We start from the raw sequence: 12,353 nt of genomic DNA on the forward strand, positions 1-12,353 counted from the left end.
GATAACTTACCCGACAAAAGTAGCAATTAAACTTCTATAATTCAACTTTGTCGCTCGATACCTTCGAATAAACAAAGTTCCGCTGGTCCTACACACTCCACCCATACAAATCCAAGTCTCTCCACTAAAAAAAAAAAGGAAAAAGAAAAATACAGAAACTACAAAAAAGCAGAGACACCAACAGCAATAGTAGCGAGCGAACATCGAGCGTGACAGGCGTCGGTGGTGAATTCGTCACCGCGGGCAGGCATCATAAATTCGTGCGCGTTCCATATTTATGAGACACGGAGGGAAAGAGCGAGAGGTGGCGCGTCGTTGCAGCGTTCGGTGCATCGGTGTATCGGTGCACGGGCAGCTCTCGAAGATACGAGCTGGTTGTCGTCTCTGGGAGCTAATGGGACGCCGCCGACACTCTCCTCTCGTTCGAATCTCTTTGATCCTGACCGAACTTGCCCTTGCCCCTCCACCTCCTCGCCCCGTCCGCTTCGCCAGTGCCCCCTTGGTCCCGGTTCTGCCGTCCTGACCTTATCCGCAGCCTCCTCGGGATGATCTTCATGGTGGTCGCGAGCGTCACGGGTCTATACGGTGTTGTAAACCCGGGATCCGGTAGAAATGATCGATTTTCGCCTGCCCTGGAAGCCGGCTCGTTTGTCAACTTCTATACTTTGTACCTCGCCACGCTATCGCAGCGCGCGAGCCACGCGGATAATTATGCGCGGCGAGTAACTTTAACGCGCTTCAACGCTGCGCGATTTCTACCTTGTCGTCTGGGGAATTTCAGTCGCGATCGCTCGTTCCAGGGAACGTTTCGCGATGCGTCTATGTATAGCGTGGAAAACGATGTTCCTTTGTGAAAATAGATTTATGTTTCTGATGTTCTGATGCGACATCTCTATTGTTTGATGGTATCTCTTAAATTGTTGTGTATGTCAGAATTTATTATTTCTTTTTAGAACTTATCGTTTTTTACACAATGGATTTCATATTGCAGAAGTAGTCATAATTTTGTGAAAAATAATTATTTTAGTTTAATCATTGGAGTTTGTTAAATATCCACTTTTAAGATGTGCGTATTGAAATTCATTTTTCTTCTACCTTTTATCGAGATACTTAATACATCTCACGTCCTTTGAAACGATACGATTTACAAAATTGGATTGTTTTTAAAAGCCTTCTGCGATTTGCTGCCACTTATCTAGAAATAGATACAGCAATCAATTTGCCTTCAAATTGATCTAAGTTAATTTACTTCGCCGAGCTATATAGCCGAACTATCTTCGAAATCGTAGAAATACCAAATCAATACGAAAAGTGGATATCGGAAGAGGTGCAGCCACTTCTTAAGTATCGAAAAGAAACTAATTTCATTTGCAGAGATAAAAGTTACGGAAAAGGAAGATTGAAGAGTTTTAAATGAATTCTTCATGAATATATTTTTTTGCAGTTAATAGTGAGGGAATATTCAAAAGAAAGTGCTTAAAATTCGAATATCCGAAAATAGGGAGCAACATCCATAAACTTATTTTTAATAAAAGGAATGAATGAAGTAGAAATTTCATAAATTTATATGGAAATTAATGTTATCATAAGATAGTTGGATTTTGATTATTAATAATATCTTTACACATCCAATAATGTTATTTTATAATCAGAGTAACATTGACACGTAATTAATATATATAAATAACAAAAACTGTAATATTTCGATAACAAACTATTGCAAAAACCTATAAATATTCTCTTATCTTACAATACAGTATTATCCCTCGTTAATAAAATTAATTCGACTCGCTGAATTAATAAAATTACGATCCTTTTGAAATCGTATTTCATCACATCACAACAGGAATTCTCAAATTACATTTCATAATCCAGCACCGTTGATTTCACCTTTGATTCTCACAATTTCCATTGTTCGCGTATTTGAAAAAAATACGATGGAAATTCTGCGCGCTCGATTTCATTATTGCTCATTTACATTGTCAATATTTATCCATAGCAGGACGACTGCTTGTCCACTCTATTCTCATTCGATCGGTTCTCCCTTTCCTTAAATCTTATCCGCGCGCGGTTGAGACCTTCCAGGGTGACCGTAAATCTGAACCCTTTTCCATGCGCATTTACATCTGGCTGTAAGCGAGAGAGGGCGTAGGCAAAAAGGACGAGCGCTTATCTGCAAGCTTATCCGCGGTATCGTGTACGACGCGGACGTTCTTCTTATTTCCCAACCGGTTGGGAAACGTTCCACGGGGCCCCGTTTTTTACCGGTTTTTCGAGGTGAAATTTCGTCAAGTCGGAAGCCGTGCAAGACGCCCCAGCCTCGTCGTAAAACTTACAGTATCACGGATCGTTCTCCATATTTCCTCTCCACCCCCGCTTCTAATCGCATACACGATTTTAACGGTGATCGTAGCTCCGTTCGATTCCTCTCTCACCTCCTTTTATTCCTTTTCGCTGCGGAGGACGCTTGCGCGCGCTACATTGTCCAAGAGGAATTTCTTCGCGGTTCCTTTATTGTCCCGCCTCTATTTTTGTCGAGCTAAGCGTACGCCTCGAAACTACAACTTTGTATACTCGATAAGAGCACAGTTCTCCAAGTTGTTACGTCGCGAGCGAAATGTACGCATTCCGTGGAAACGAAATTCATCGCGGGTTTATGCTACCTTTTGTTCATAATGAAGCATAGAATTTTTAGGTTAAGCTACGCGTGCAGGTCGCTGCGATCGATGCGTGGTACACTTGTTTTTTGATCATCATTGTAGTTGCAAGTTTAGAGTGGAAATATGCGAGTTTATGGTGCTGTTAAGAACATGAAAACGTGTCGCAACTAAATTAGTATTGCTACTGTTATCGAACGGCAAAGTTAATTGAATCGTGGCTGAGTTTGTAATTATACGACGTCGTAGAATAATTTGGTGTGCTCTACTGACTGTTACGAAGATTAAATCTTTGCAATCGTTCCACAACTCTAGATATTATATCACTCCGCGCTAAAATCATTTGAATTACGCTTGAAAATTTCAATTTTCTGTGTTGCAAAAATGGACACCATTAGAGCGTTTAAATGAATCAGATTGTGACTCGATTACGAACTTAGGCTGCTTAATCGATTTTTAACAAATTTTTCAATAGAGTAACATTAAATGTCTTTTTAACGCACAGAATATCAAATGAAACATTTCTTCATATTTTTCAAAGTTTCTGCCTACACATCTTCAATTTACAGTACAATGACAGTTTAAAACTTCAGAACCCAACTTCGTTGACTGTGTTGAACCAATCAATGCTTCAAAGTCTCAATTTATAACGTCTCGTTTCAATCGAATATTTAATAGCTACCATATGTAGCTATACACACAGGTAAAAAAACTTGTTATCACGCATAAAAAGTCTGTTACACGGATACATAATTGCATCTAGCTTCAGGTGAAACAAAATAGATTCGTTTTACGTTCGCACGTGGCTGCGACAGCCGTCAGTGCGCGAACAGCGTCCGCTGGAACTTTTTACGGGCATTAAAGATTCTAGCTGCCATTTAAACTCGTTGCCCAGAGAAAGAGGTTACCGTCGCGAATCGCAGATATCGTTTTTTATCGCGCGCACCACCGGCTTGACACATGCCGCGATGTACTTGCACTTATCAAAGAGCAATGCAAATTACAGAGAGTACGCGGCGCACGTGTGCACAGCGACCAGTGGTAAATGTCGTTGCTTGTTTCATAACAATACAACGTTGTTCCGTTTATTGTAATGTGTGCAAACGCGTTCAGATTTCGCGGAATGGAAACGCATCGCGACGCTTCTGCGCTTCGTCCGCGCGGCGTCGCAACGAGACGAGCGATGCGGATTAAAAGATCGAACGGTTTTCAGGATAATCTTTTGTCGTGTCATCGATTTCGTAGGAAATGAATCGCAGTTGTAGACTTCAATTTTAAATACAAGATATTGTGGTGATATAACCATCGTCCATTTTTAGTGTAAAATAGAAATAACTACTGTGAAAGTAAGAAGAAATCGATCGCTGAAAGAGGATCGATAATGTATTGATACTTCGATATGCTATTTAAAATTAATATAGGTCTGTGCATTTAGAATTTGTTTTAATGTAAGTACAATAATAGTTAGAGTGAAGCGATCTATATATTGGATTTGTAGGAAAGTATTTTCGGTTTTGTAGTGTGAAATAAGATTCATTCTTTATGTACAAATGTTGAACTAGATGCAAACAAAATTGTGTGCACTTTGCTCGTATCCAAACCTGTTAAAAGAAAAAAATCATAACCCTGACGGAAGATTTTCAAAAACGTCACGACGCTATCTATATATGAACGCTAAAAATTCTTCCTTGCTAGTCCAAAAAGCTGTAGACTATTTTATAAAATATAATATACATATGTGTATAAAATATCGAATGATATTTTCACCAATTGTTTCATTTGAATGTTTCACAGGCTTTAAAATAGTATAACGATAAAAAAACCTATAATTATAATATATTTATTATAATAAGCACAACTGAAGATATTACATTTCTGGCTTAACATAAGAATAAAAAGAATAGTAATAAAAAATATTAAGCTTTTGAGTATCATATGCAGGCAATTGTTAGACAAGTTTCCCGTATGAGACAAATGTCCAACTGTATAATTTAGTTTAAAGACATTTCTCAGTGGAAACTTTCCTGTGTCATTGAGACTACATTGTGTACAATTAACATGTACAGTACAATTATAATATATCGTATACACGCGACGTTCCACGTCAGCATTATAATTTCTTATGCATATCGAGAATCATTAGACTTCAGTTGCTCGCATAAATGTACCTTTCTATAATACTGATTGCCTTCTACACTTCATCCGTAACATTTATAGTCCTCTTTAACAAACGGAAGGTTACAACAAGCTTCGCAAAACCGTATACACAGTAGAATGCATTTCGATTTATTTTCACGATGATTCATAATTTGGCAACACCTGATACTATATATCTTAACTCGACTCCAACTATAATTTCTGTAACCATTATACCGTTATTTTTAAACAATTGTCCTGTTTCGTTATCTATGTCTCCAAGTGCCTATAATTACCTTTCGAAGAAATATTTACTGTTGGATATACTTTTTTGACCCGTTTTATTTCCTGAAAACCGTTTGTCTCTTCTATTCGAATTTGATTTTCTCTTATCGTTTTATTTTCTGAAAACTATTTGTCCCTTCTATTCGAATATTCAGTAATTTTTGTAAATTGTCCCAAAAGCAGTTCATTTCGTTTATATTAAATATTCTTCGCACGTATTACTAATTTCACTAAGTAAGACGTTATTTAAAATAATATTAATTCAGTCGAACGCTGACAAAGTTAATAATTACTTCGATTCGCAAAAAAATGTTGTATAACATTTCTTCTACGATAGAAATCAGCTTTATTCGTAAAATCATCTTGTATTCGATTTTACAAGTCACTCTGTCGTATTTTGTGTCCACAAGATGTGTTAAAAGAGTTATCTAACCAATTTTTCTAACATACTTGGTGGTATATTACGAACGGAAAGGTCACTACTGATTTTGGCTCGTTTGTTATACGCTCGTTACAAAAGAACCACTCCACGTGCGCTCTAATTGGACCGAGGTAATAGTTCTTTATTTTCCTTGTATTTAACGACTTGTTTCGTTGACATTCTAATGGAGGAATTCAAATTGACGACCCTGCTCCTGTTCGACGTTTCAACGAAAGCCTCTGACGCCGCCATTTGCATTCCGTGTACATTCTTTTAGCTCCTTTTCCCCCAGGGTTGCATATATGAAGTAAACAGAAATCGCAATCAGAAGACATGGAAAGTATTTGTAATACAAGCGATGATATAAAAAATGAAATGTCTCGAATGTAGTGGCAATAACCTTGTATTTATGGAAGGTCAAACCATCAATTTGAATAACTTCTCTCGATTGTACGTGAAGAAATATGCGAAAAGACTATCGCTGTTTTATAAATATCTGTGCGTAGAATCTTAAATTTTTTAAAACAACCGATATCGAATCAACCAAGACGTGTAACATTTTTAATTCGAATCTACCAAAAATGCTGGAAGAGTTGTTCATATATTTTAATTATATGGAATTTAAGAGACCTTTATTTATTTTATTCGTTCAGAAAGTTAAGGGAAGATTGATAGCAAGCGTAAAGGAGTATTACAGTTTGTCTGGAATGCAAAATTGATGCTGATTTCTTTAAAATTAACCAGGATGCTCCCGGGACTGGCATCAAAATCGGTTGCCTACAAATTAATTCGACTCATTATGCGGCTACTGACACGCGAAATCGCGAATCGATCCGTCAACTGCCGTTTACATAATTAAACAACAAGCAAACAACTAAATCCATACACGCATACGATAAAACGCTTCACTTTTACATTCTATGTATTGGACCGCAATCTTTTTCGATTAATGTTATTGTGGACGGATCCATTTTTCATCACCAGTGAGAATTCGTTTCGAAAAAGGACCGATTGTATTACGTTTCGAATGCGTATCGCAAATATTGATGCGTTGCCTCAAATAAATTTATTTCAATTAACGTGGAACCCGATTATCAAGCTTTTTAACGAGTCCAAGACATCTTACGTGATTTTCAATTCTTGTATGCGATACATTTAACCTTTTTGAATGTTCTCGCACAGTTATACGACGATTCGATTCAGTTATGGCTTCCATTTTGTCATCATTAAGTTCAGAACAGTAGCGAGTCGCGATTAAAATTAGTTGTCTTTATGAAAATAAAAAAGTGGACTATGTATAATAAAATGGAAGATATTTATATTTGCACTCCATATTAAAATTGACTAAAATCACACGAAACTTGTTTCTACAACTTACAACTGTCAACCACCAACTCTGAAACTAAAAAAAGTGATAACCTCGAAACAGAAGAAGAGCAAACCAAGCATAACGCTATCTACTCATACAAACCTAAATAACTTTCTCGTCAACTCAAATACACCGTACCAATAATATTCGAAGAAAAGAACACGTTTCACCACGGTGTTCCAAATTCATAGATCACCAAGCAGAGCGTCGATTAACAATACCCACAAACCAGTCTCTCCATTCATCGCCTCAAAAGTTCGTAACAATATCATCGTTATATTTCATTGCAGTCGTCTCTATACGAATCTCTCTCTCCCTCTCTCTTCCTAAAAGAGAACAGAATCTATATTTACACGAACGGAATAAATAACGAAGGGGCAGGGGACGGGCGGAGGAATCGATAGGTTAGGCACGGTATTGTGGCAGGCGTCGGATTTAGGAAGAGCTGCGGAGGGGCTGACGCGGAACGACGCGGCGAAATTTATCGGGCATCCGAGAAGGCAAGCCCAGACCAGCCGATAACGCTGCTCGGTCGGCTGCCTCGAGTCGAGTGGAAACGTGTTTCGCGTTTCACGGCCGAAGAGGAAGAAGCTGCGCGGCGACTCGACGGTCTTCACCACCGCATAGATCTGGGCGGAGTTTCGTGCTACCAGGCTGAGCTCCGTACCGCCCAGCTTCGTCCCCTGTTCGTCCTTCTGGGTTCGCCTGATGGTCCCCTCCATCCCGTCCGCGTACGCTTCCTACCCTTGTCAGGGTTCCTTTCGCGTCCCTACCGCGCAAACGCGCCCCGACACGCTCTCCCAGCCGTACCTACGTAATTTCCGACAGACGCACCCGCCAGTGGCCCAGCCACCGTTTTCACCAGGCACCCACGCCCGCTACTCTCTCTCTCTCTCTCTCTCCCTGCACTCCTGCCCTTTTTTTGTTTTCCCTCCGACTCGCTGATTGCTGGCATTCTTCTTCGATCCGGCCGGACCCGTTCAGAACGCTCGCTGGGATGTATATACGGGGTGCTTTTAGGATGTTTGGATAAACGGGAATGCCGCCGCGCTTCGGTGCACGCTCGAGGAGGTCAGGGAGGGTGCTGCCAGGAGATTTTCAGACGTTGCGCTACTTTGGTTCTTATTCTTTTTTGGCTACCGTGCTTTTGTATATTGAGAATGTTGATCGTGTTTGGTGAGATGTTTTTAGGTGGATATAGTTGATCATCCTTATCCTGTAACGCGGTACGATTATAACATGGGTTTCATGTAACGTGGAGCGAAAGTTGCGATGGGTATTTTAAGTTTATACGTGTGCTAAGATATATATATATATATAGGATTTTATTTTGTAATGGTATGCATTGTTAATTGGTCCTCTGAGAATGTAATTTTTGTGTAACGCAGAACGAATATTAGTTTATGTTTTACTTACTTTTGAGTTTCTTAGAGCGTGGTTTTCATATAACGTGGTACGAATTAATCGTGTTATAAGATGGTTGATTGTTGTTTGTTATTTGTCATTTATTGTGTGTTTGTTCAGTAAAAAAGTCGTGTATGATTTGATGACGAGATGACAGAGTCGTTTTCCTTCCCAAGATCAGCGTCACAGCAGTTTGTTAAATAGAACATGCGTTAGTTGGCGCGATAAGTCAATTCTTTCGTTCATTTTGAGTTTTGTGCTATTACATAGGTAAAACAGAGAGTGTAGGTTAGTCATAGCTGCTTACTTCATAAACACGAGTCGCTGTCATGGTGGAGATTGTGATCCATGTGAAATAAAGGCAGAACGTGGTTTAAGGAATCTGTAATTCAAACTCTGAGCGTAGTTTCTGTTGCCAAAGGATTGGTGAATATAGAGTATGTATAATATTTTTGTTTGCTGATTTTGTAACGCAATATTGAGAGCAGTAAATAACTATGAATTATTGTAACTATAATATGAATAGCCACTGCATAGTTGTGAAGCAAGTGGTTAATACCTGACAATTAAATAGATAGATTTGAAGATCGAAGACTTTCATAAATAAATATACATGCGATATAGCTAATTTATGGACCCTTTGTAAAAATGTTGGTACGTAACTACTGTGTGATGTGGCATGTCAGTCTTTTTTGATGAGCAAAATACAGTCTCCATTTGAAAAACAAATAGAAATACAATTTTGATAATACATGTAAGATTTCAACAAAACATATAATAATTTATAACAGTGTCGTACACAATATACAGCTTCTGGAATCGATGCATCCATCTTACGCATTCCATCAGTGACAAACAATTTATCCGAATAATACTTCTACATTTGGGATTTCAATATCTACAGCTACAAATTCCAATGAAACGATAATCCTAAAGAATAACGATTAAACAACAATCTTATTTATAATTCCAAACTAGAATACGCTCGCAGAAACATTCGAATATCCTTCTTTCTAATAAATCTACGACTACCATTATTACTTAAAAAGGCAATAAAACACGAAAGTTTGATAAAATAAAGCGAGGGAACCGTTGCTGGACAGTTTGGAGTGTAAAAGTTCTCGCGAAGAATTCGATTTCCAGTCGCACCCCTCGCGAGTCGCGAGTCGCGGGAGTAAATCGGTTCCGTCGAGCAATGGGGCCCTCTATTGTTTCCCTTCGCGCGTCGAAACTTATCAATAGCCACTCGGCGAGATCTCGAGTCGGCCGCTTTTTTCTACGCATCCCACTCACCGGAACAAAAGATGATGACTGCAATTTTCGCGGAGAAGTGTCCGCATCGGCGGCTAAAATGACGCGGCGGCAACCTACGCGTTTTCTATTCCGCCCCGTAACAATGGGCACGAGAATGGTGGGAGGTTGTTTCGCCTAGATACTCAAAAGGACGTTCGTTCAACAATAAACATTCAGTCGCGGAATCTTCGTCATATTGTACGCCTCGAAATGTATTTCAATGCACCCGCGTAGGCTGCGTCCGTGTGATACTTTACACCGTTTTATACAGCGAGCACTCGCGATAATAAACAAACCAAAGAAAATTACATAACCTATTTCTTGTACATCTGAGAATTAATACTATTTTCCATGGTACACATCGTATTTGATATAAATTAATTGTAATGGCGAGAAGACGAAAGAAGATGTCGTAACAATTCACAAATATCTAACTTAAATTCTGTAAAACTCGACTTAACCAGTCAAGTGCGTTCGACGTGTATACTCGTCGGACGAAACCTCTACTGCGATGCGTTTGACGTGTATACTCGTCGTGTAAAATAAAAAATTACCATTCACTATAAAAACTCGAAATTTCAATAAAATGTAATAAGAATATTATTTTGTGGTATGTTGCCTTTATATTACCAATACGTATTTTCTTATTTTTCTTGTTTATTATTTTATTATTTTTTGGCAATTTTCAAGCTTTTAGTGAGAATAATGTTTTCAGAAACGAATTGTTAGTTTATTTGACGAATAAAAATTTTTCGTAAAATGTATAATAGTACCATTTGCCCTGCGTTCGACGTGTATACACGTCGTTGCTTGTATTTAATTCCGCACCCTGTGCTGATCTTTTCAAACTAAAGTCCACAGTTAACTGGTTAATAAATATAATGTTTGCTACTCTGCAAAAAGTCAACGTAGAAACGTAGTAAAATTATGTTTACATTTCATGTAAAGAATCAATGTAAACTCTAATTACGAAATCTTTATTCCGTTACATCCCCACGCGCGCCATGTTGCAATCGTCCGATTGGCAAATCGAAATTTCGTCGACGCGTCGCGCGCGTTTAGCCTAATCAAAGCGCCGGCAGGCAAGTGCGTGGATTTAAAAGAGGTTCGATCTTTTTTTCGCAGAAGGCACAAGTTCGCATTGCGTGGGCTGCGGCGGGCGAATCCACGACCAGTGGATTCTGCGAGTAGCGCCGAATCTGGAATGGCACGCTGCGTGTTTGAAATGCGCGGAGTGCCAGCAATTTTTGGACGAGCACTGCACCTGCTTCGTGCGGGATGGGAAAACGTACTGCAAGCGTGATTACGTCAGGTAACGAACAATTTCAAGTATCTACCGTTAAGATCGAAAAATTGTGTTTTCAGTAGCCCTTTCGGATCTGATCTTTTGCATTGATTTCGTGCATCATCAACAATGCCATGTATTTCGAATAAAGTCAAACAGGTGGATGTGTTGTACTAGTTTTTATCAAAAATATGCTTAAAGTTATAGTTAAAGTTATATATGCTTAAAGTGTACTAGTTTTTATTAAAAATATGCTTAAAATTAGGGCGTATAAATAGTTGTAGTCACAACTTTAATATTCCACAGTTAGATGTTGAATTGATCTTTGATTTCTCGCCATTTGATGCATCACCAATAATATCATGTATTTCGAATAAAGTCAAACAGGTGGATGCGTTGTACTAGTTTTTATCAAAAATATGCTTAAAGTTATAGTTAAAGTTATATATGCTTAAAGTGTACTAGTTTTTATTAAAAATATGCTTAAAGTTAGGGCGTATAAATAGTTGTAGTCACAACTTTAATATTCCACAGTTAGATGTTGAATTGATCTTTGATTTCTCGCCATTTGATGCATCACCAATAATATCATGTATTTCGAATAAACTCAAACAGGTGGATGCGTTGTACTAGTTTTTATCAAAAATATGCTTAAAGTTATAGTTCAAGTTATATATGCTTAAAGTGTACTAGTTTTTATTAAAAATATGTTTAAAGTTAGGGCGTACATATAGTTGTAGTTACAACTTTAGCATTTCACAGTTAGATGTTGAATTGATCTTTAATTTCCCGCCATTTCATGCATCGCCAATAGTATCATGTGCTTCGAATAAACTCAAACAGGTGGATGCATTATAAATATGCTTAAAGCTAGAGCGTACATATAGTTGCAGTTACAACTTTAATATTCTGAGTTAGATATTGAGGTTCTAAGCCAGTGTAGATTATAATGTGCGTTGGGTTTGAAGGGGTTAACTTAGCACACTGTATGCGTGACACCAAAGTCTTAAATGTTACTTTAAAACTGTAACCTAAAAAAGTAGAACAAAAGACGAATTACGATATCAAATATAATAGAAAATAATTGTTGGATTTTAACTCTTCGTACTCGACGACTTTTTTGGTGGGACGAAGTAGCAACTCGAAATGAATTTGCTCGTATGTGACGAGTGTCTTACAGATCACATGAAATGATTTTATATTGATATTTTATATTTTTTTATTTTTATTTCGCTGAATATGAATTTTATTTTTGGTGATATTTTGCTAGATTCATTACATATTTATTCTAATTTTCTAATTTCTTAAATCTAACACCATGTCAAGCTTTCATTTTCTCTATCACAATTTCTTCGCGAGCACAATCAATATCGTTTTTCAAACAATTCAAAAACAAATTTATCCTCATTCGAACTAATTTCACTCGTGAAATTCACTTTTGTAAGACCTCAAAACTTAAAATCAGTCGATGAAGAATTCGAGCCGCCATGGCAACTTAAAATC

The 12,353-nt window shown here is 38.0% G+C and overlaps 1 protein-coding gene across 1 annotated transcript in view; it reads left to right on the forward strand.

Moving 5' to 3' along the window:
- The window catches only part of Tup (LIM1_Isl and LIM2_Isl domain-containing protein tup), a 72,428-nt gene that overhangs the window by 41,517 nt on the left and 18,558 nt on the right, over positions 1 to 12,353 (forward strand). Inside the window, exon 2 of the mRNA XM_076905413.1 lies at positions 10,691 to 10,877. Coding sequence (XP_076761528.1) covers positions 10,691 to 10,877 — 187 coding nt within the window. The remainder of the gene's footprint in view (positions 1 to 10,690; positions 10,878 to 12,353) is intronic.

Source organism: Xylocopa sonorina, chromosome 12 (assembly GCF_050948175.1).
Source record: "Xylocopa sonorina isolate GNS202 chromosome 12, iyXylSono1_principal, whole genome shotgun sequence".
NCBI classification, from domain to species: Eukaryota; Metazoa; Arthropoda; class Insecta; order Hymenoptera; family Apidae; genus Xylocopa; species Xylocopa sonorina.